This window comes from Rhinoraja longicauda, chromosome 4, assembly GCF_053455715.1.
Source record: "Rhinoraja longicauda isolate Sanriku21f chromosome 4, sRhiLon1.1, whole genome shotgun sequence".
Taxonomy (NCBI): domain Eukaryota; kingdom Metazoa; phylum Chordata; class Chondrichthyes; order Rajiformes; family Arhynchobatidae; genus Rhinoraja; species Rhinoraja longicauda.
Genome location: NC_135956.1, coordinates 71497630 through 71521500, shown reverse-complemented (window position 1 = coordinate 71521500; position 23871 = coordinate 71497630). Strand labels below are relative to the sequence as shown.

General features: G+C 41.9%; 1 protein-coding gene across 6 annotated transcripts in view; it reads right to left on the bottom strand.

The window, feature by feature from the left end:
* vps13b (vacuolar protein sorting 13 homolog B) overlaps positions 1 to 23871 on the bottom strand; it is a 752723-nt gene that overhangs the window by 581844 nt on the left and 147008 nt on the right. For all 6 annotated transcript variants that reach the window (XR_013547184.1, XM_078398050.1, XM_078398047.1 and 3 more), the window contains exons 13-15: positions 6330 to 6524; positions 3625 to 3794; positions 2682 to 2876 (exon numbers count right to left, since the gene is read on the bottom strand). Coding sequence is in view for 5 of the 6 variants with exons in the window: in XM_078398050.1 (XP_078254176.1) it covers positions 2682 to 2876; positions 3625 to 3794; positions 6330 to 6524 (560 nt within the window). In the remaining variant the exon portion in view is untranslated. The remainder of the gene's footprint in view (positions 1 to 2681; positions 2877 to 3624; positions 3795 to 6329; positions 6525 to 23871) is intronic.

Genomic DNA, 23871 nt, shown 5'->3' with positions numbered 1-23871 from the left:
CTTGCTTTTATCTCTGACCTTTGTTTGACCCATCTGCTTATCAACCTCCCTCAACCGTCTACCTTTCATTCTTGCCATTCTTTGTCCTGCCTCTCCTCTCCCCCAGCTTTCTTTCCTCCCCCTATAATCAGCCTGAAGGATCCTGACGCTAAACACCACCAGAAATGCTGACTGATCCATTGTTAATCCAGCACTTTGTATACTTTTTTGAAAACCAGCATCTGCAATTCCTTGTTTCTGCAAATAGATAACAAATGATGGCACAAAGGTAAGCTCACCAACAATATTGTGTTTATGCTTTAATAAAACCTATAACAATTCAGATTTCTGTTAATATTTCTGTTGCCCATCAGAGCTCTAAACCATGAGGATAACAGTGTCATTGCCTGAACTTCGACATACAATTAAACTGACTGAATCACTGCATTTATGCTGTTGTTAATTCAACTCTCTCAAAGAGTCGACTTCAATAAGTTTCCTCAGTTGGGTCTGTCATGTGTGTTCCAAGCAATCACAACAGCCAAAATAACTTAAAGCACTAACCCATGGAAACACATCAAATCTGAAACATTACCTCACACCCAATGAAAAGATGCACATGTCTCATCGAACAAGAATTGTTTCCCTCACGTTAAATTCAAAACAGCAGGAGCAAAACTCCGTACTTTTCATGAATGTAGATCTGAATTGTACAACCAACACATTTTAAAAATATTAATGAAATATTTTCAGAACAACAAGATTAATGTCAGAAACATACTCAACTTTAGAATAAATTTCACTAACTTGGAAGCCAACAAACCAAAAATCTATTATGGCAAATCAAAAAATGTTGTTCTTATGTACTTAAACTGGAAAGACCATGCAAGACGTAGTGTGGTTTTCATTGATACATTATTACTTCCACCACCTCTATTAAATAGAAAGAAAAGCAAGAAAGCATGTGACACAAGATACAATCTCTGCCATTTCCTGCAACTTGGTTATGGTTTTCACTACGCTGCAACCCAAAAATGCAATTGCTTTCACGTGCAAAAGTCCAACATTGGATATCCTGCAGAATTATTTAATTTAAAAATATGGCAATAATGTTTATTAGTTTAGTTTAGTTTAGAGATGTAGCACAGAAACAGGCCGTTTAGCCCACCGAGTCCGAGCCAACCAGCGATCACCCCGTACACTAACACTGTCCTACGCACTCGGGGTCAAATTACAATTTTTACCAAAGCCAATTAACGTACAAACCTGTATGTCTTTGGAGTATGGATGGAAACAGGAGCACCAGGAGAAAACCCACACGGTCGCAAGGAAAACGTACAAACTCTGTACAGACAGCACCCATAGTCAGAATCAAACCCGGGTCTCTGCTTGTGTAAGGCAGGAACTCTACCGCTGCACCACCTTGCTGCCAATTGACATATAAATGTCAAAAGAGGGCATTGTCTAGAAAGGTTTAAATGTATATTTTTTAACAAAGTCACAACTGCCAATTTCACAGATTCTCAACACAGAAAGCAGCTCTTTGAAAGAATTACCAAATTAGCCCATTGCATGAGAGCCTTAAAATATGTATAGAATTTTATCCTTAAAGCAGTTACTGAATCTGCTTCCCCCTCTCTTTGGCTGTGCTCGCTAGTTATTAATCTTCATTAATTTCTGCATCCCAACCATTCCAGTAAGCCTCCACTGTACCCTGTGCAAGGATACAAAAGATTTCATGGGCCAACGTGGGCAAATGGGATGGTGTACATGGACATCTTGGTCGGCATGAAAAAGGCCTGTTTCTATGCTGTATGACTCCATGGCTTTAAGGCCTTATTTGACGTTCTATCCAAATTATAATCTCCTGAATTAGACAAGAGTCTAGTTGAGGCATAACCTGTCTTCACCAGAGTGCCAAGTAATAGTAAACACAATACGAACAAAACAAAAATATTTCAAAGTTGAATGGAACCTAAATTCAGGATGACTTTCTTGCATTGCATTCCACAGTACCTAAATGAGCATTACCGATTTTAAAACATTCAAGGTCAAGAAGGATCAGAATATTTATTGAAGGAATATTAAGAAAGTTCAATTAATAAGAGAGAGGTGAAGAATTTGATATAAAAAATTCTCATAATTAATCAATTAATATTGTTTCATTAATTCCATTGCGCTGGCCAAGATTATAACTGAATAGGACAACAGAGGAAAACTTAAGTAGATCAGTGTTTAAAATATCTGGCCGCAATAGAACAACATTCAATGAAGTAAATACCAGAATATCAAATAGATATCAGAATGTAGACACAAAGTGCTGGAATAACTCAGCGGGTCAAGCAGCATCTCTGGAGAAAAAGGATGGGTGACGTTTCGGGTTGGTAACTATCCCAACCTGACCCACTTACTCCAGCACTTTGTGTCTATCTTTGATATAACCAGCATCTGCAGTTCCGTTTTACAGATATCAGAATGTTATGGTTTAATTCCATTCCTTAAGTTACAAATAGTATTTGCAAACATCTACAACATTCTTGTCACATTGAACCAAATTTACTATTCCCGAAAAGTCTTTTCAAAACCCTCAATCATGGTTTGTAACACCGATGGCAAATGGAGAAGAAAAAATTACATGTTTAAATCAAAGCTAGAACCTTCAAATTGAACAAATTAAAAAATGCTGATAAAGAACATATTACCTTGACATAACAGCGAACATAACAGCAATGCAACAAGTTATCAGATGGCTGACTAAGGCTGCTGACAGTGGGGATAAGTTGTCCAGCATACATAGGCACTGAATGTTCCAAACTAACTTTGTCCACCTGTACTCTCAAGGCAGGTAAGGGTCGCAATGGATGAAAATGTGGAGCACTTAAGTAAGGCACGGAATGCTGAAAATACAACATTTTTAAGTTACTTTTATGTAAATCTTTGTTTTAATCATATACTAAAGAATACATGCATTACAGATCATATTTTTAGTGTACAAATAATACGAGATGCAGTGCATGAAATAAGTTTCCTAATCTGCCCTTAATTCCAGACCTCTTAACCTTCTCCAATAGCTTATGTAATACTTTAACAAAGACTTTTGGAAAATCTATGTACATCATATCCACCCCTTAACCCTGCACCAACCCCTATATCAAAACATTACAAAATTGTCCAGCACAATCTTCTTTTCTGAAATATGTGTTGACGGCATAAAAATATTGTCATTATCCACATATTTACTCTGCATGTCATAAATTGCTAATTTCAGAACACTCCTGACCACATCAAGTAAGATAGTGGTGCTGTAAAAAGTCAAAAATGTCCTCATTCAATGGAAAAACAGGTTCAAAGCAACTTATGGGCCACTTTCCTTTGCGGTTCTTATATTCTCTCCTATTAAATGCTTTTGTCATTACAAACAATCCAGATTCCTTATATTTCATTGAAAGGACATTACATTTTATCATTTTATGTTTTACAATTTGAATCAGAATATGACAGAAAGCAAATCTATTGTTGTTTAAAGACAATTGTCGTCATCTAATTTACTAATCCATTTGAAGAAATCCGATAGAAAAATGAAAAACACCCAGCTCCTTTTAACATACATTTTTGAAAGACCTTTTTAAGAAAAGGGCTCGTTACCTTTTGACCTAAAATTATAGGCAGTAAATTGTCCAGAAGGTTGAACTCAGCCAGTGTAATTGTAAATGTGCATTTTAAAATAGTTATGCATGTTAATCTTGTAGGAATATACTCTTCCAAAGCAGCAACCTCCTCTTGGCTTGGCAATGTCCTGTTTTCATCCTCAGTTTCTGAAAGGTTTCAAAAGGACAATATTGACATAAATATCACTAATTTGGGAAAGCAAATATTTGATTGAATGATTTTCAATAAATTCTATACTAAAAACAGTGCCTGTTTTCAAAGTGCTGCAAACGTGTAGTGTCGTGGCACCGTGGCACAGCTGTAGAGTTGCTGTTCAATCCTGACTATGAGTGCTCATCTGTACGGAGTTTGTACGTTCTTCCTGTGACTGCGTGGATTTTCTCCAGGTGCTCCAGTTTCCTCCCATATTTCAAAGAAGATTAGCTTCTGTAAATTGTCCCTGGTCGGCCAAAGGGCCTGTTTCCAAGTTATATCTCTCAACTAAACTAAACATTGTGAATGGGTAGGTACTGTAGTGGGACTGCAATGAATCTATAGGCAGTGTAATGTGACAAGTCAAAATACAAACTTTAACAGCAACCGCAAAAAAACGTAAATAATGCCAATGTCCTCCTGCGGAGCATTTTCATAAAATAAATTTCCCATGGCAATTTGCAACGAAAAAAATGTTTACTCCAATTCACAAAAGAAAACATTTCACTGGGTCACCAGAAGCTCTGTCAATATCATACAAAGATAGTTTGAGAGCAAATTGTACAGAGGGAATTCCAGGTCTGATCATCTTGCCAACTATTGGTATAAGTTTAATTTAGTTTTATTAAAAAACTAAGATCAGTTTAGTTTAGTTTATTGTCATGTGTACTTAGGCAGATTGAAAAGCTTTTTGTTGCGTGCAATCCAGTCAGCGGAAAGACTATACATTATTACAATTGAACCGTCCATAGTATACACAGGATAAAGGAAAGAAAGTTTTGTGCAAGATATCCAGTAAAGTCCAATCAAAAATAGTTCAAGGGTTACCAGTGAGGTAGATGGTACCTCAGGACCACTCTCTAGCTGTTAACAGGATTGTTCAGTTACATTAAAATATTTTCTTAATCCAAATATTCATTCTGCATATCATTAATTTGTCATTTCAAAACTCAGAAGTGTCAATGGTTGAGAAATTTAAGGCTGCCCAAGTGAACAATTTTACAGCAAAGAGGATTACAAGAGTAGGTGCAAGGCTGTAGTATGGCTTCAAAGACGAGCTTTAATCGTTGAATTATGTCAATGAAGGCCAGCAAGCATGCATATTGTTGATGAGACATGGTGCAAGATATTTGCCCAAACCTCAAGGGTTCTGCAGATTGAGAATTTATTTTACAATGGAACATCTTAGCATTATTCACCATTATGATCTTTAAGGAACAAGCAAAGTTGATAATATTGTGAAAAAAAACTGTGTAGTCTGATATTAATAAATGTTATCTCTGAGCAATAGTGCATCTGCACACTGCGGATGGCACGATTGTAATTATGTATTGTCTTTCCACTGACTGGATAGCCCGCAACAGTATCACCAGTAACATAAAGTAACGGTAACAGTAACATAAAGTATCATCATCAGTAGCTTTTCACTGTACCTCGGTACACGTAACCATAAACTAAACTAAATAGTACACACACGTCTATAAAAGAAAATTGCACCGAATTTTTAAATAATCGTCACAGAATCACCATTTTGTCAAACTGTACAATGGGAGAAATGTAATTAACATAATTGTGATCAAAGTCATAAGGTCATAAGGAATAGTAGTAGAATTAGGCCATTCGCCCCATCCAGTCTACTCCACCATTCAATCCTGGCTGATCTACCCCTCCCTCCTCAACCAATTTTCCTGCCTTCTCCCCATAACCTCTGACACCAGTACTAATCAAGAATCATCGATCTCTGCCTTAAAAATATCCACTGACTTGGCCTCTGCAGCCTTCTGTGGCAAAGAATTCCACAGATTCACTACCTTCTGAGTAAAGAAATTTCTCCTCATCTCCTTCCTAAAAGAACGTCCTTTCATTCTGAGGCTATGACCTCCAGTACTAGACTCTCCTACTAATGGAAACATCCTCTCCACATCCACTCTATCCAAGTCTTTTCACATGATTAAGTACATTTCCATTGAATTTACAACAAAAACAGTCCATAATCTACTCGGAACCCCATTTCCACCAACTCCAACAAAGATTCCACAACCACTCACATATTGTTATTCTCTTCCCTGTCAACATTTCAAATGGATCATTCCCTTCACAGCTCCCTGGTATGTTCTTCCATCCCCACCAGCAATGTTTTTAGCACATTCCCCTGCAGCCCAAGTAGTTATTTTCAATGTGACTATAAACTATACCGTGTTGCTGCCTGAATGCACCAATGACCCGTGTTTGATCCTAACCGTGGGTGCTGTCTATATGGAGTTTGTACGTTCTCACTGTGACCGTGTTGGTTTTCTCCGGATGCTCCAGTTTCCTCCCACATTCCAAAGACCAACAGGTTTGTAGGTTAATTAGCTTTGGTAAAATTGTAAATTATCCCTAGTGTGTAGGATAGTGCCAGTGTGCTGGGTGATCACTCGTCAGACTCAGTGGGGCAAAGGGCCTGTTTCCACGCTATTTCTCTAAAGTCTATATAATTTATATTTAACCTGAGTGCGGCTTGCTGTACGGTTCATACTCATGATTGAACCCACACGCCACCATCTTCAGTATCCTGTGGACAGAGCTACTGTCCAGCCGAAGCTCCAATGAACCAACAACAAGATGTTTGGTCGACATCTCTTGGACATTGCTCAGATCTTCACTTTTGTTCATGGAAGCATCTTGCTGCTGACAAGCTGAACCTAAAAAATATAACAAAAAAATAATGTTGCACAAGTATAACTTTTTTTGAGGAAAGATAAACTGTTTGAATGTTTTCAAAAACAGGAATAATGGTAATTAAATGAAATTAAAATAGAAAATGCTGCAATACTCTAAAGATCAATACAGTTGACCAGCTCCTCCACAAATAGAAACTTTCCTGAAGATGCCAGTTTACACCAAAGTTAGACACAAGAAGCTGGAGTAACTCAGCGGGTCACACAGCACTTCTGGAGACCAAAAATGCTGCCTGACCCACTGAGTTATTCCAGTTCTTTGTGTCTAACTTTCCTGTCATGATGGGAAAGATACAAGAATAAAAGATTTATCAAAAGATGCCAATTTAATATAACAGATATTTCCTAAATAAAATAAAATCCGCATCTCTATTTGTATAGAAATTGGTTTGCAGAGGATTTTTAGAATTGAAAATTCTTTCTAGCTGGAGTAAATTGAATTTGTACTTATTTCTGGATCGAGTCACACTAATTAAGAAATTGGACCAAGCACTTCTTGCTACGAGTTATTCTTTGATGGCAATACAATTTTGGCATCAGGGATGCACAGTATTCCATGGTTCCTCATGCATTGGTCTGTGTTTTTTATGCATTGCTTCGACAACATTGTCTTGGGGTCACTTCTCGTACGGAACTCCTAGGTGGAGACTTTGAGAATCCCACAGAAGCCTGCAGGTAAGTGAAAAACATGGACAATACTTGGAGTCCCTCTCCCCTTCAATTATCCTCAACCATCCCCCTCCCACCCACCCCACGATCAGCTCTGCCTCCTCCAACTCATTTTCCAAAACTCTTCTCAACAAATGCTCCAATAGTCTCTCCCCTCCCAACCTCAACTGCTGCTTCTCGATTTCCCCCAGACCCAACCTTCAGAAATCTTGTGCTCCCCTGAACCTCCTCTGTGCTAGCCTTTCATCTACCAGGCTTGTAATAGTATGTGGGCCTTCATAATGAGAGAATTTGAGTACAGGAGTAAAGAGGTCCTTCTACAGTTGTACAGGGCCCTGGTGAGATCACATCTGGAGTATTGTGTGCAGTTTTGGTCTCCGAATTTGAGGAAGGACATCCTTGCTATTGAGGCAGTGCAGCATAGATTCACAAGGTTAATCCCTGGGATGGCGGGACTGTCGTATGTGGAAAAATTGGAAAGACAGGGCTTGTATTGTACTGAATTATATTGTAATGAATGATCTCTTGCTATCCACTTTGCTGCTGTAACACTGTAAATTTCCCCGGTGTGGGACGAATAAAGGAATACATTATTATTATTATTATTATTCTCTGGAATTAAGAAGGATGAGAGGGGATCTTATAGGAAAGTATAAAATTAAAAGGACTGGACAAGCTTGATGCAGGAAAAATGTTCCCAATGTTGGGGGAGTCTAGAACCAGGGCCACAGTCTAAGAATAAAGGGGAGACCATTTAAAATTGAGATGAGAAATAACTTTTTCACCCAGAGAGTTGTGAATTTGTGGAATTCTCTGCCACAGAAGGCAGTAGAGACCAATTCACTGGATGAATTTAAAAGAGAGTTAGATAGAGCTCTAGGGGCTAGTGGAATCAAGGAATATGGGGAGAAGGCAGGCACAGGTTACTGATTGTGGATGATCAGCCATGATCACAATGAATGATGGTGCTAGCTCGAAGGGCCAAATGGCCTCCTCCTGCACCTATTTTCTATATTTCTTTTTTTTTCTATGCTACTGCAAAGCATCCAAGTCACAGATAGCAAAGACAAGATTCAAGGCAATGTCACTGCTGCGGTATCACTCACGGGGTGATTGATCTTGTCGGCCCAGACCAGGAGCAGAGTACCAGGCAGCAATTGTCAATCACAAAAGTGTCCGAGGCTGATTGATTGCAAGTGGATTTGTTTTTCAGATCATAGAGCGAATAGAGCAGTCTCCATTCGACCAGATTAACATCAGTTACCCATGGAACAGTCTGGAATTTCTGAGCAATAAAAATTTTAATATCCCTCCTCAACTTGTTCCAAAGCACTTTATTGCTGCAACTGAACAACAGTCACAACAGTAACATGGGAAGCTCATTAAGCAACTTGAACAAATCACGCTTGATAAAACCCATTATGATGATGGTCAAATGATGGGAATAAGGCAAGAATGAGCACAAGGGCTGAGTCTACATTAACCCAGGAGAAAATTCAATGCAGCGCCAAACTTATCTTTCAACGTACTCAAGTATTTATATCTTCTTACTACTTTAAGCCTATGTAACCTGAAGTGTTTAAATCGGAAGGATTCTGCTCTCTCCGTTTCCCTTCTCACTCACAATAGTCTCCGAAGTTTCATGATTGTCAAATTAAAGGGAGCAGTGCTCAGACCTTATCAGGAGAGCCAAAGTTTCAACCACACAGCAAATAAAAGAATACATAGACAAGGATTTACTTTAGAGATTTTAGAAATACAGCATGAAAACAGGCCCTTCGGTACACCTGATCCGTGCCACCAGCGATCACCCCGTACACTAGCATTATCCTACACACACTTGGGACAATTTTGCCAAGGCCAATTAACCTACAAAGCTGCATATCTTTGGAGTGTGGGAGGAAACCGGAGCACCTTGAGGTAACCCACACAGTCATAGGGAGAATGTACAAATTCTGCACAGACAGCACCCATAAGCAGGATCGAACCCGGGTCTCTGGCGTTGTAAGGCAGCAACTCTACCACTGCACCACTGTGCTCCCCCTGAAAATGCCTGCCTTACAATCCAAACTGCATTTCAACTGCCCTGTAGTTTCAGTGTAACTGCTCACCCAATAAGTATGTGCCCAAATAACAGAGTAGCTGAGTATTTAACAGCGTGTAAACTGGTCCATTCCAAAATTATCCGCTAAGTTTGTATCATTCATACATCACATCTAGGATTCTTTACACTCACTATTTGCTCTTAATCATAGTCAAAACAACCACAGGGTTTTCGATATATTTCTGATATAAAAGTGCACGGTGCATCATTTTCACCTAACCACTTAAAAAGAATCCCTTCACAACCACATTTTCATACTATGACTTTCTACAATGTAACTCCTCGCTATTGACAGCAACCAAGCAGTTGCAAACAAGAGATTTTGCTGCAGAGGTGCAAAGCAAACAAAATTGTTTGCATGTCACTGATGGTAATGACCAAATCTTTGTGCGGCATGTAACTGAGATGGAAGAGGTGGGAAAGAAACGTATTTCATTAAACAAGACAGAGAAAAAAAATAGGTCTTATTTGACCCTTGTCGTTTTGTTTTTAAATTAAATTTGTTGTGAAAAACATATATCTGGATTTGCAACTCAGCCCAACTTGTGTATCAGTGTGTGGTCAATGAATCAAATTCCCATTTAACGGTGTATCTATTATCCTACTTAAAACATTAACCTTAAATCCCTTAGTGACCCTCCGACCTGTTTGCTCAATCCACCACAGTGCCTTCTGGTTAGCTCATTAATTTGGGGAAATAATATGATCTGTGCCCGGCTTCACTTGCAACAGGTTGACTAGTCTGTAAGAGCACTGTGATGTATATTCCCATTACTCCCATTACTCCAATACTGATCCTTCAGTTTACAGGAACCATGTACACTGCCAAGGGTAGAAGCCAGCATTTCATGGGCCTCAACCAATTGCCGTTTCCTGCGACTTCATTGACGTGGTTAGGCCGCATTTGGACTATTTATTGCGTGTCTTCTGTTCGCCCCAATGCAGAAAAGATGTGGAGACCGGAAAAGGTACCTCTCCTTTGGAGAAAATATCCTCCCACATCAGAAAAAAGATGTCAGAGGTTGAGGGAAGACTTGATCGAAGTATATAAACTTGGCAGAAGTATATATGAGAGTCATAGATAGAATAAACAGTCAGAACCTTTTGTCCCCAGGATGGAAATGTCCAACACGAGAGCTATAAGGTGAGAGTGAGAAATGAAGATGTGCAGGGCAAGTATTTTCTACACCGTGCTGGGGGCCTGCAGCGCACTGGCAGGGGCGGTGGTGGGGGTAGATACGTTAGAGGTATTTAAAAGGGTTTTCGATAAGCACATGAAAATGCAGGGAATAGAGGAATATGGATCATTTACAGGCAGAAGAGATTAGTTTAATTTGGCTTCATAGATATTGTTCAGCAAAGATATTTTGGGATGAAGGGCCCATTCCTTTGCTGTACTATTCTATGTTTTATGTGGTTTTACACAAGATATACCTCCATCAGGTTATTCAGTCGAGAAGGCCTACGCTTGTGTTTATACCATCTGCTCCCCACAACTGCCACCTAACACTTTATTTTATCTGTAGAAACAAGGGACTACAGATGCTGATTTACACAAAAGGACACAAAGTTCTGGAGCAACTCAGCAGGTCAAACAGTGTCTCTGGAGAACATGGACCGGTGACATTTCAGGTCAGGCTCTTATTCAGACTTTATTTCATCTACTCACATAAGCGAATTCTGAAAAATCAAAATACTGCAGAAACTGCAGGAAAATGGAAATATAAACTGAAAATGCTGAAAATACTCAACAGGCCAAGCAACATTCATGGAATCAATCACTGACCAGCAATCCAATTAATAACTAGACCAATCAAAAACAAATAATCACAAATTAACCCCAGTTTTAATTGCGCTGCTAATGGAATGCTGGAGTAGGCAGCAAAGGTGGAGAGAGCAAAGCCAAGTTAATATTACTGGTAGATGAACATGTTCAGTTGAAGTGTTTTTGACACAGTATTAAAAGATAATTGGAGGGATTCATGGGTAGAAATGTTTAGAGGGATATGGGCCAAGCACAGGCAATGGGACTAGAGCATCTTGGTCGGTGTAGACAAGTTGGGCCGAAGGGCCTGTTTCCGTGTGGTATGATTCTATGTCTAAATACAAGTGAATATGAAAAATTTGATTAAAACATTTTTTCAAAGACAAAGCAAATGAAAAATATTAAGTTTCAAAACATGACAGCAATATAATCCAAGTATCGCAACCATACAGTATTGCAGGCTGTAATAGTGTCTTGTAGGATGTTGTATTGTTTCCATGAGAACATCGTGCTTTTTAATCGACACTTCTCAAATTACTATAACTTGCTTCGCAAAGACAAAACTGCAAAAACAAGAGATTTCCTCACAGCCAAATTTGTCAACAACTTACTATCATGATCGTCAATTTTGGCAGAAGTTGCTACATTGATTTGCAATGCATTTGATTTAAATAATGGTTATTTTCTCCAAAACCATTAATTTATATATATATTTCTAAAAATCTCATATAACCATATAACCATATAACAACTACAGCACGGAAACAGGCCCGTTCGGCCCTACCTGTCCACGCCGACCACTCTCTCTGACCTAGTCTCATCTACCTGCTCTCAGACCATAACCCTCTAATCCCCTCTTATCCATATACCTATCCAATTTACTCTTAAATAATAAAATCGAGCCTGCCTCCACCACTTCCACCGGAAGCCCATTCCATACAGCCACCACCCTCTGAGTAAAGAAGTTACCCCTCATGTTACCCCTAAACTTTTGTCCCTCAATTCTGAAGCTATGTCCCCTTGTTAGAATCTTCCCCACTCTCAAAGGGAAAAGCCTGCCCACGTCAACTCTGTCCGTCCCTCTTAAAATTTTAAAAACCTCTATCAAGTCCCCCCTCAACCTTCTACGCTCCAAAGAATAAAGACCCAACCTGTTCAACCTCTCTCTGTAGCTTAAGTGCTGAAACCCAGGCAACATTCTAGTAAATCTCCTCTGTACCCTCTCCATTTTGTCGACATCCTTCCTATAATTTGGCGACCAGAACTGCACACCATACTCCAGATTCGGCCTCACCAATGCCCTGTACAATTTTAACATTACATCCCAACTTCTATATTCGATGCTCTATAAAGGCAAGCATACCAAACGCCTTCTTTACCACCCTATCAACATGAGATTCCACCTTCAGGGAACAATGCACAGTTATTCCCAGATCCCTCTGTTCCACTGCATTCCTCAATTCCCTACCATTTACCCTGTACGTCCTATTTTGATTTGTCCTACCAAAATGCAGCACCTCACACTTATCAGCATTAAACTCCATCTGCCATCTTTCAGCCCACCCTTCCAAAAGGCCCAAATCTCTCTGTAGACTTTGAAACTCTACTTCATTATTAACTACACCACCTATCTTAGTATCATCTGCATATTTACTAATCCAATTTGCCACACCATCATCCAGATCATTAATGTAAATGACAAACAACAGTGGACCCAACACAGATCCTTGGGGTACTCCACTAGACACTGGCGTCCAACCTGACATACAATTGTCAACCATTACCCTCTGGTATCTCCCATTCAGCCATTGTTGAATCCATCTTGCAACCTCACTATTAATACCCAACGATTTAACCTTCTTAATCAACCTTCCATGTGGAACCTTGTCAAATGCCTTACTGAAGTCCATATAGACAACATCCACAGCCTTGCCCTTATCAATTTCCCTGGTAACCTCTTCAAAAAATTCAAGAAGATTAGTCAAACATGACCTTCCAGGCACAAATCCATGTTGATTGTTTCTAATCAGGCCTTGTTTATCCAAATAATTATATATATTGTCCCTAAGTATCTTTTCCATTAATTTTCCCACCACAGACGTCAAACTAACAGGTCTATAATTGCTAGGTTTACTTTTAGAACCTTTTTTAAACAAAGGCACAACATGCGCAATGCGCCAATCTTCCGGCACCATCCCCGTTTCTAATGATGTTTGAAATATTTCCGTCATAGCCCCTGCTATTTCTGCACTAACTTCCCTCAATGTCCTAGGGAATATCCTATCAGGACCTGGAGACTTATCCACTTTTATATTTTTCAAAAGTGTCCGTACCTCCTCTTCTTTAATCTTCATAATTTCCATCACTACTCTACTTGTTTCGCTTACCTCACAAAATTCAATATCCTTCTCCTCGGTGAATACCGAAGAAAAGAAATTGTTTAATATCTCCCCCATTTCTTCCGGCTCAGCACATAGCTGTCCACTCTGACTCTCTAATGGACCAAGTTTATCCCTCGCTATCCTTTTGCTATTGACATATCTGTAGAACCCCTTGGGGTTTACTTTTACATTACTTGCCAAAGCAGCCTCATATCCTTTTTTCGCTTTTCTAATTTCCTTTTACATTCTTTATATTCCTCAAGAACCTCATTTACTCCCTGCCGCTTATATTTATTGTATATCTCCCTCTTTTTCCGAACCAAGTGTCCAATTTCCCTGGAAAACCACGGCTCTTTCAAATTATTATTCTTTCCTTTCCACCGAACAGGGACATAAAGACTCTGTACTCTCAAAATTTCACCTTTAAATATCCTCCATTTCTCTATTATATCCTTTTCATAAAACAAAAAGTCCCATTTCACTCCTTTTAAATCCTTTCTCATCTCCTCAAAATTAGCCTTTCTCCAATCCAAAATCTCAACCCTTGGTCCAGATTTGACCTTCTCCATAATTATATTGAAACTAATGGCATTGTGATCACTGGACCCAAAGTGCTCCTCAACACATACCTCCGTCACCTGACCCATCTCATTTCCCAACAGGAGGTCCAACACTGCCCCTTCTCTGGTAGGTACCTCTATGTATTGCTGCAAAAAACTATCCTGCACACATTTTACAAACTCCAAACCATCCAGTCCTTTAACAGAATGTGATTCCCAGTCTATGTACGGAAAATTTAAATCACCCACAATCACTACTCTGTGCTTACTACTAATATCTGCTATCTCCTTACATATTTGCTCTTCCAATTCTCGTTCCCTATTTGGCGGTCTATAATACACCCCTATAAGTGTTGCTAAACCTTTCTCATTTCTGAGTTCCACCCAAACAGCCTCCCTAATCGAGCCTTCTAGTCTGTCCTGCCAAAGCTCTGCTGTGATATCCTCCCTGACAAGCAATGCAACACCCCCACCTCTTGCCCCTCCGATTCTATCACATCTGAAACAATGAAATCCTGGAATATTTAATTGCCAATCGCAACCCTCCTGCAACCATGTTTCACTGATTGCCACAACATCATACTTCCAGATGTCAATCCAGTCTCTAAGCTCATCCACCTTTCTTTCAATGCTCCTAGCATTAAAATATACACATTTAAGGGACCCATCATTTCTTATTCTCAGTTTATTTCTTTTCACTTCTTTCTCTCCTACATATTGGGTCTGAGTGTTTCCCTTTTCTGCCTCCTGCCTCACACACTGCCTATTAGCTATCTGTGTTTGAGTCCCTCCCCCCAACCGTACTAGTTTAAAGTCTCCGCAATTACCTTAGCAAATCTCCCCGCCAGGATATTGGTTCCTCTCAGGTTCAGATGCAACCCGTCCTTTTTGTACAGGTCATACTTCCCCCAGAAGAGGTCCCAATGATCCAGAAACTTGAATCCCTGCTCCCTGCACCAGTTCCTCAGCCACGTATTTATCCTCCACCTCACTCCATTCCTATTCTTACTATCGCGTGGCACAGGCAGTAAGCCTGAGATTATTGCTTTGGAAGTCAATAGACAATAGACAATAGACAATAGGTGCAGGAGTAGGCCATTCAGCCCTTCGAGCCAGCACCGCCATTCAATGCGATCATGGCTGATCTTCCTAGCCCCCTAAATTCTCCTTTCAGGACCTCTTCCCTTATCCTACCTATATTGTTGGTACCTATATGTACCACGACCTCTGGCTCCTCTCCCTCCCCTTTCAGGATATCCTGGACACGCTCAGACACATCCCGGACACCGGCACCAGGGAGGCAAACCACCATCTGACCCCCTCACTATAGAGTCCCCTATTACTATCGCTCTCTTCTTCCTTTCCCTACCCTTCTGAGCAACAGGGCCGGACTCCGTGCCAGAGGCCCGGGCACCGTCGCTGCCCCCAGGTAGGCTGTTCCCCCCAACAGTACTTAAACAGGAGTACTTATTTCCAAGGGGTACAGCCACCGGGGTACTCTCTAGTCCCTGCCTCTGCTCCTTGCCCCCCCTAACCGTGACCCACTTGTCTACCTCCCGTGGTCTTGGAGTGACCACCTCTCTCTAACTCCTCTCTATAACCTCCTCACTCTCCCTGACTAGACGGAGGTCATCAATCTGCCGCTCCAGGTTCCTAATACGGTCCCTTAGGAGCCCCATCTCGTCGCACTTGGCGCAGATGTGGATGTCTGGAAGACTATCAGACTCCCAGATTCCCCACATCCGACACCCAGAACAATAAACTGCCCTGGCACTCATACTCCCCAAACAAAGCCCCGTGCTCGGTTTCTAAACCTACCGCCCAGCCGCTGCTCCAGCTGCTCCAACCGCTCCAACCGTCCACCCAAAAGAACTGAGTGATCTCCTGGGAGAGGCGAAAAACCGGATAAAAATCCAGGCCAATTTGGGGGAAAAAATCCGGGAAATTCCTCTCCGACCCCAAGCTAGGTGATCGAAACTTGTCCAGGAGATCACACAGGTCTTACTCCTTACTATCCCCACACAATACTTCCCAAGCAAAACAGCTTGGTGCTGCTGCTGCTGCTGATTGCTGCTGCTGCTGCTGATTGCTGCTGCTGCTGCTGATTGCTGCTGCTGCTGCTGATTGCTGCTGCTGATTGCTGCTGCTGCTGCTGATTGCTGCTGCTGCTGCTGATTGCTGCTGCTGCTGCTGATTGCTGCTGCTGATTGCTGCTGCTGCTGCTGATTGCTGCTGCTGCTGCTGATTGCTGCTGCTGCTGCTGATTGCTGCTGCTGCTGCTGATTGCTGCTGCTGCTGCTGATTGCTGCTGATTGCTGCTCCTGCTGCTGATTGCTGCTGCTGCTACTGATTGCTGCTGCTGCTGCTGATTGCTGCTGATTGCTGCTGCTGCTGATTGCTGCTGCTGCTGATTGCTGCTGCTGCTGATTGCTGCTGCTGCTGATTGCTGCTGATTGCTGATGCTGCTGATTTATTGCTGCTGCTGCTGATTGCTGCTGCTGCTGATTGCTGCTGCTGCTGATTGCTGCTGCTGCTGATTGCTGCTGCTGCTGATTGCTGCTGCTGCTGATTGCTGCTGCTGCTGATTGCTGCTGCTGCTGATTGCTGCTGCTGCTGATTGCTGCTGCTGCTGATTGCTGCTGCTGCTGCTGATTGCTGCTGCTGCTGATTGCTGCTGCTGCTGATTGCTGCTGCTGCTGATTGCTGCTGCTGCTGATTGCTGCTGCTGATTGCTGCTGCTGATTGCTGCTGCTGATGATTGCTGCTGCTGCTGATTGCTGCTGCTGCTGATTGCTGCTGGTGCTGCTGATTGCTGCTGCTGCTGCTGATTGCTGCTACTGCTGCTGATTGCTGCTGATTGCTGCTACTGCTGCTGATTGCTGCTGCTGCATATATACAATGCGTGTGCGCACGCGTGTGTGTGTATGTATGTCCAATAAGGTACACACTATCGTAACAATTTTAGGGGCATCTTACTCACTATTCGCCTGCAGTGTGCAGTATCAAGTTTCGTTCAAATTTTTGCGCTTTCATGTACGGTTTGGGCAGTATTTCAGGAACATGGGCACCTTTCTCACCATTCGCCTGCGGTATGCAGTATCAAGTTTCATTCAAATTGTTGAGCTATCGTGTACCGTTTTGGCTGTATTTCGGGAACATACATATATATATATACACAAGATGACATTTATTTTTAATCATAAAATAGACATCGCCATTTTGATCAAATGCTCAAATTTTCTTCAAGTTAAGTTTTGACCACTCGATAATATTAAAATTTTGTGTCTTTGTTTTCCATCAACCGCTGTCACAACAGGAACCCAACGGGTCGTCTAGTATCAAATAAACACAGGACCGATAACTGCAAACAAGCTAGGGTAGAAGGAAATTGATTGGACCCCCTCACAAGCTGGGCAAATGCTCACACCATTAACCACTACCTGCACCATGTGCAAACTTCTGTGGCTCTCATGTTGGCCTCATCATTCATCTCAGAAACCACAAAACTGGAATCATGGTCCCCTCCGAGGGACTGCCTAAGAAGAAGCTGTCATTACTTTGTAACCAAAGAGCTGGAGTAGCAAAGTGGGGAGATTATTGTGTCTCTGAATTTACTTTACTTTACTTCACTTGAGAGAAACTGCACGGAAACAGGCTCTTTGGCCCACTGAATCCATGCCAACCAGCGATCACCCCATGCAACAGTACACACGCTAGGGTCAATTTACAATTTTACCAAAGCCAATTAACCTACAAACATGTACAGTGTCCTCCATAATGTTTGGGACAAAGACCCATCATTTATTTATTTATTTGTCTTTGTACTCCACAATTTGAGATTTGTAATAGAAAAAAATCACATGTGGTTAAAGTGCACATTGTCAGATTCTTTTTTAAAAGGCCATTTTTATACATTTTGGTTTCACCGTGTAGAAATTACAGCAGTGTTTATACATAGTCCCCCCATTTCAGGGCACCTTAATGTTTGGGACACAGCAATGTCATGTAAATGAAAGTAGTCATGTTTTGTATTTTGTTGCATTTCCTTTGCATGCAATGACTGCTGGAAGTCTGCGATTCATGGACATCACCAGTTGCTGGGTGTCTTCTTTGGTGATGCTCTGCCAGGCCTATATTGCAGCCATCTTTAGCTTATGCTTGTTTTGGGGGCTAGTCCCCTTCAGTTTTATCTTCAGCATATGCAGACCCTGGCGAACTGGTGCTCTAATAACAACCTGTCCCTAAATACCTCCAAGACCAAGGAGCTGATCATCAACTTCCGTAGGTAACACAACAGGGTATACGCCCCGATCCTTATCAATGGGGTCAGTGTGGAGAGAGTGTCCAGTTTCAAGTTTCTGGGCACTCACATTTCGGAGGACCTAACATGGTCCAATAACACTGCTGTGCTGGTCAAGAAGGCATGGCAATGATTGTTCTACCCAAGAACACTGAAAAAGTCTGGTCTACCCCAACAGCTGCTGACGACCTTCTACCACTGCACCATAGAGAGCATCCTAACATATGGCATCCCTGTGTGGTATCTCAGCTGCACTGAGGCAGAGAGGAAAGCTCTTCACTGGGTAGTCCATAGAGCTCAGAACACAGCTACCAGCCTTGGAGGGCATCTACAACACACGATGCCTCAGAAAAGCCACCAGCATTCACAAAGACTCCTCACACCCCTGCAATAGTCTGTTCAAACTTCTACCATCGTGCAGACGCTACAAGGCTTTCTACGCCCGCACCTCCAGACTCAGGAACAGCTTCATCCCCAGGTGCCATAGCTGCCATGAACCGGTCCTGCTGAGCCGGATGGTCACATCGCACAGTGAACCGGCACAGATCTACTTGCACTTTATTCTGTTTTAAAACTGTTTCTAATTTGTTTCATTGGGTTGCTTAAATTAATACTGATTAGCTAATTAATTTATTGCATCCTATGGGAGGTGCATTCCCAATCTCGTTGTACCCCTGTACAATGACAATAAAGATATATTGTATTGTATTGAAAGGCATGCTCAATTGGGTTCAGATCGGGTGATTGACGGCCACTCAAGAATTGACCATTTTTTATCTTTGAAAAACTCCTTTGTTGCTTTAGCAGTATGTTTGGGATCATTGTCTTGTTGTAGAATGAACCGCAGGCCAATGAATTTTGAGGCATTTGTTTGAACTTGAGCCGATAGGGTGTGTCTATACACTTCAGAGTACATTATGCTACCTCCATCAGCAGTTGTATCATCAATGAAGATAAGTGAGCCAGTACCTTCAGCAGCCATACATGCCCGGGCCATAACACCCCCGCCACCGCGTTTCACAGATGAGGTTGTATGCTTTGGACCTTGGACAGTTCCTTTTCCCCTTCATACTTTGCTCTTGCCATCACTCTGATATAAGTTAATCTTCGTCTCATCTGTCCACAAGACCTTTTTCCAGAACTGTGGTTGCTCTTTTAAGTACTTCATGGCAAACTGTAACCCGGCCATCCTATTTATGCAACTAATCTGAGGTTTGCATCTTGCAGTGTAGCCTCTGTATTTCTGTTCAAGAAGTCTTCTGCGGACAGTGGTCATTGACAAATCCACACCTGACTCCTGAAGAGTGTTTCTGATCTGTCGGACAGGTGTTTGGGGGTTTTCTTTATTAGAGAGAAAATTCTTCTGTCCTCAGCTGTGGAGGTCTTCCTTGGCCTGCCAGTCCCTTTGCGATTAGTAAGCTCACCAATGCTCGCTTTCTTCTTAATGATGTTCCAAACAGTTGATTTTGGTAAGCCTAATGTTTGGCTGATGTCTCTGACAGTTTTATTTGTGTTTCTCAGTCTCATAATGGCTTCTTTGACTTTCATTGGCACAACTTTGGTCCTCACGTTGATAAACAGCAATAATAGAAGGGTCTCAGCCCAAAACGTCACCCACTCCTTCTCTCCAGAGATGCTCCCTGCGTCGCTGAGTTACTCCAGCATTTTGTGTCTATCTTAATCCTTGCAGTAAATTTTAGGATTTACCACACAGACAGATAATGCAGTCTGAGAGATCCATGCAGCTGTTTATGTTTCACAGCCTTCCTGAATGATTATTTCCACTTAATACTACTTGTTTAACTTTCATTTTTAACTTGGAAGTCTGTACTGAATTCACCTCAAAATTGCAATTAAACGCAATCTCAACACATTCACACTTAATACGTGCCATCTGTTATTGAGAATTTTTAAGCAACAGGTAATATTACATTATCAACCTAGTTGTACTTCTCTGCTCAATGGTGGTTCATCGGCCATTTTCCTCCCTTTTGATGCCAATATCTTTCTTCTCATGGAACACGAAACTGAAAGTACGCCAGAATCTTTTTTTTAAACTGCATGTTAATTGTTGCCTTTACTTTTAACATCCCAAGAATTTCTGGCAAACGCTTTAGTTTAACAGCAGGCATCAGCTATCTTAGTGACACCTTCAGATAATAAAATCTAACATTTTGGCAGTGTTACTGATTTATTTATCCTTTCAAAATTACTAATAAACATGCTTTAAGGTTAAGTTAATACTTCACATTTCGAGTCCCCAATCTATCACAGGTGAAAATCTGAATGTATTTAAGCCAAATAACTAAGAACTGCACAAGGCAAAAATATGTTAGAGGTTCTTAACTCCCAGCATTTACTTACTTGGCAATGGAAAATATCTTTGACCTAAGTCGAAAGGGGTGACCTAAGTCGAAAGTTGCTGCCATATGGCACCAGTGACTGAAGTTCGATACTGATTAGGGGTGCTGTCTGTACAAAGTTTGTACGTTCTCCATGTAACCTTGTGTTTTTTCCACTGGTGCTCAGATTTCCTCCCACATCCAAAGACGTACAGGTTTGTAGGTTAATTAGCTTTGGGTGAAATTGTAAATTGTCTCTAGTGTGTAGGGTTGTGCTAGTGTACGGGGTGATCTCTAGTCGGCTCGGACTTGGTGGACCGAAGGGCCTGTTTCCACGCTGTATCTCTAAAGTCCAGTCCTCTCCTCTTTGGACCACTTCTCACCAAATAACTGATTAATGAGTTTAACCCGGTAATTAAACATTACAGCAGCATTTCCAGAATTTGGCTGCATTCCTGACCACTGCCCCTCAGTCTCCTGTAATGTATCATCAAATATAATGATCTCAGTAATAGTGAAACTCAAGAGAGTTTTATCCCATCCTCCCTTTTATACGATAAAAGATCAGCTGCACTTCCAATTCAGTTTTCTACCTTTGTCATGGACCTGAAGTTTAACAACATATTTATCAGTAAAGAACCCAGTCTGCATCAATGGTACCGAGATGGTTGAGAGCTTCGTGTTCTTCAGTGGAAATGTCACCAATTTGTCCTGGTTGAACCACATTGACACTATTTCCAAGAATGTACACCAACATCACTACTTCATCAGAGGGCTAAGGAAATTCCGCAAGTCACCAACGACTCTTACTAATTTCTACAGATGCAGGATAGACAGGATCACATCTTGTTATGGCAACTGCTCTGTCCAAGACTGCAAGAGTTGTGAACATAGATCAGTGCATCGGACAGACCAGCTTCCCCCCTCCTCAACTCCATCTACACCACGCTACCTCAGAAAGCAGCCAACACAATCTAGGGTTACTCACACCCCGTCATTCCCTCTTCGCCCCTTTCCTGTGGGGTAGAGGGGACATGACATATGATGAAAGAATGGGTCGACTGGGCTTGTATTCACTGGAATTTAGAAGGATGAGAGGGGATCTTACAGAAACATATAAAATTCTTAACGGATTGGGCAGGCTAGATGCAGGAAAAATATTCCTGATGTTGGGGGAGTCCAGAACCAGGGGGTCACAGTTTAAGAATAAGGGGTAGGCCATTTAGAAACGAGATGAGGAAAAACTTCTTCACCCAGAGAGTTGTGAATCTGTGGAATTCTCTGCCACAGAGGGCAGTGGAGGCAAATTCACTGGATGTTTTCAAGAGAGAGTTAGATTTAGCTCTTAGGGCTAAAGGAATCAAGGGATATGGGGAAAAAGCAGGGACGATGTACTGATTTTAGATGATCAGCCATGATCATATTGAATGGCGTTGCTGGCTAGAAGGGTCAAATGGCCTACTCGTGCACCTATTTTCTATATTTCTATGATAGAGAAGATATAAAAGATTGAAAGCATGTACTGCCCCAAATTCAAAAACAGCTTATTCCCCACTATGATCAGACTCATGAACCATCCTCTCAAAATGCTGAGGATCTATTCCCGATCTACCAATCTACCTCGTTGCAGCTCTTGTACTTTTCTCTATCAGCACTTTGCCTGTAGCACTAAAGAGACACTAAATTGCATTTCATTTTTGTTAATGTTTATTAAAATTTGGTGAGTCTGCATTTGGAGTCATAGAGTCATAGAGTCCTACAGCACAGAAAGAGGCCCTTCGGCCCATCGTGTCCGCGCCGCCCGTTACCAAACACAGTCTAATTTTAATCCCATTTTCCCGCATTTGGACCGTAGCCCTGAATGTTGTAGCATTTCAAGTGCCCATCCAAATGCCTCTTAAACGTTGTGAGTGTTCCCGCCTCCACCACCACCCCAGGCAGTGAGTTCCAGACTCCAACCACCCTCTGGGTGAAAAAGTTCTTTCTCACATCCCCCCGAAACCTCCCTCCCCTTACCCTGTATCTATGTCCCCTCGTTGTTGAACCTTCCACCAGTGGAACAAGTTCCCCGCCATCTACCTTATCTATGCCCCTCATGATCTTGTACACCTCGATCATGTCCCCTCTCAGCCTTCTCTGCTCCAGGGAAAACAACCCCAGTCTGCTCAGTCTCTCCTCATAGCCGAGGCCCTTCATCCCTGGCAGCATCCTGGTGAATCTCCTCTGCACCCTCTCCAAAGCTATCACATCCTTTCTATAATGTGGTGACCAGAACTGTACACAATACTCCAGCTGCGGCCTCACCAGTGTTCTGTACAATTCCATCATTACCCCCCTACTTTTATATTCGATGCCCCGGCTAATGAAGGCCAGTAACCCATATGCCTTTTTGACCACCCTGTCCACCTGTCCTGCTGCCTTCAAGGACGTGTACCTGTACTCCAAGGTCCCTCTGTACCCCTGTCTTCCCTAGGGTCCTTCCATTCATGGTGTACTCCCTCTCCAAGTTATTTCTGCCAAAGTGCATCACCTCGCACTTTTCAGGATTAAATTCCATCTGCCACTGCTCCGCCCATCTGACCATCTCATCTATATCTTCCTGTAGCTTGCAGATCCCTTCCTCGCTATTCACCACCCCCCCTAACTTTGTGTCATCTGCAAACTTGCTGATCATGCCCAGTACGTTGACATCCAGATCATTAATGTAGATTACAAACAGTAAGGGACCCAACACCGATCCCTGCGGCACCCCACTGGACACCGGCCTCCAGTCACAGAAGCAACCTTCTACCATCACCCTCTGCCTTCTGTCACTAAGCCAGTTTTTTATCCATTTTGCCATGGGCTCTTACCTTCTTGACTAGTCTCCTGTGTGGGACCTTGTCAAAAGCCTTACTGAAATCCATGTATACCACATCCACTGCACTACCCCCATCTACCTCCTTGGTCACCCCTTCAAAAAATTCAATCAAGTTAGTCAGACACAACCTTCCATTAACAAAGCCATGTTGACTATCCTTAATTAACCCTCGATCCTCCAAGTGAAGACTGATTCTGTCCCTCGGAATCTTTTCTAGCAGCTTCCCCACCACCGATGTCAGACTCACCGGTCTATAGTTCCCAGGTTTATCCCTACTGCCCTTTTTAAATAATGGCACCACATTAGCTATCCTCCAGTCCTCCGGTACAT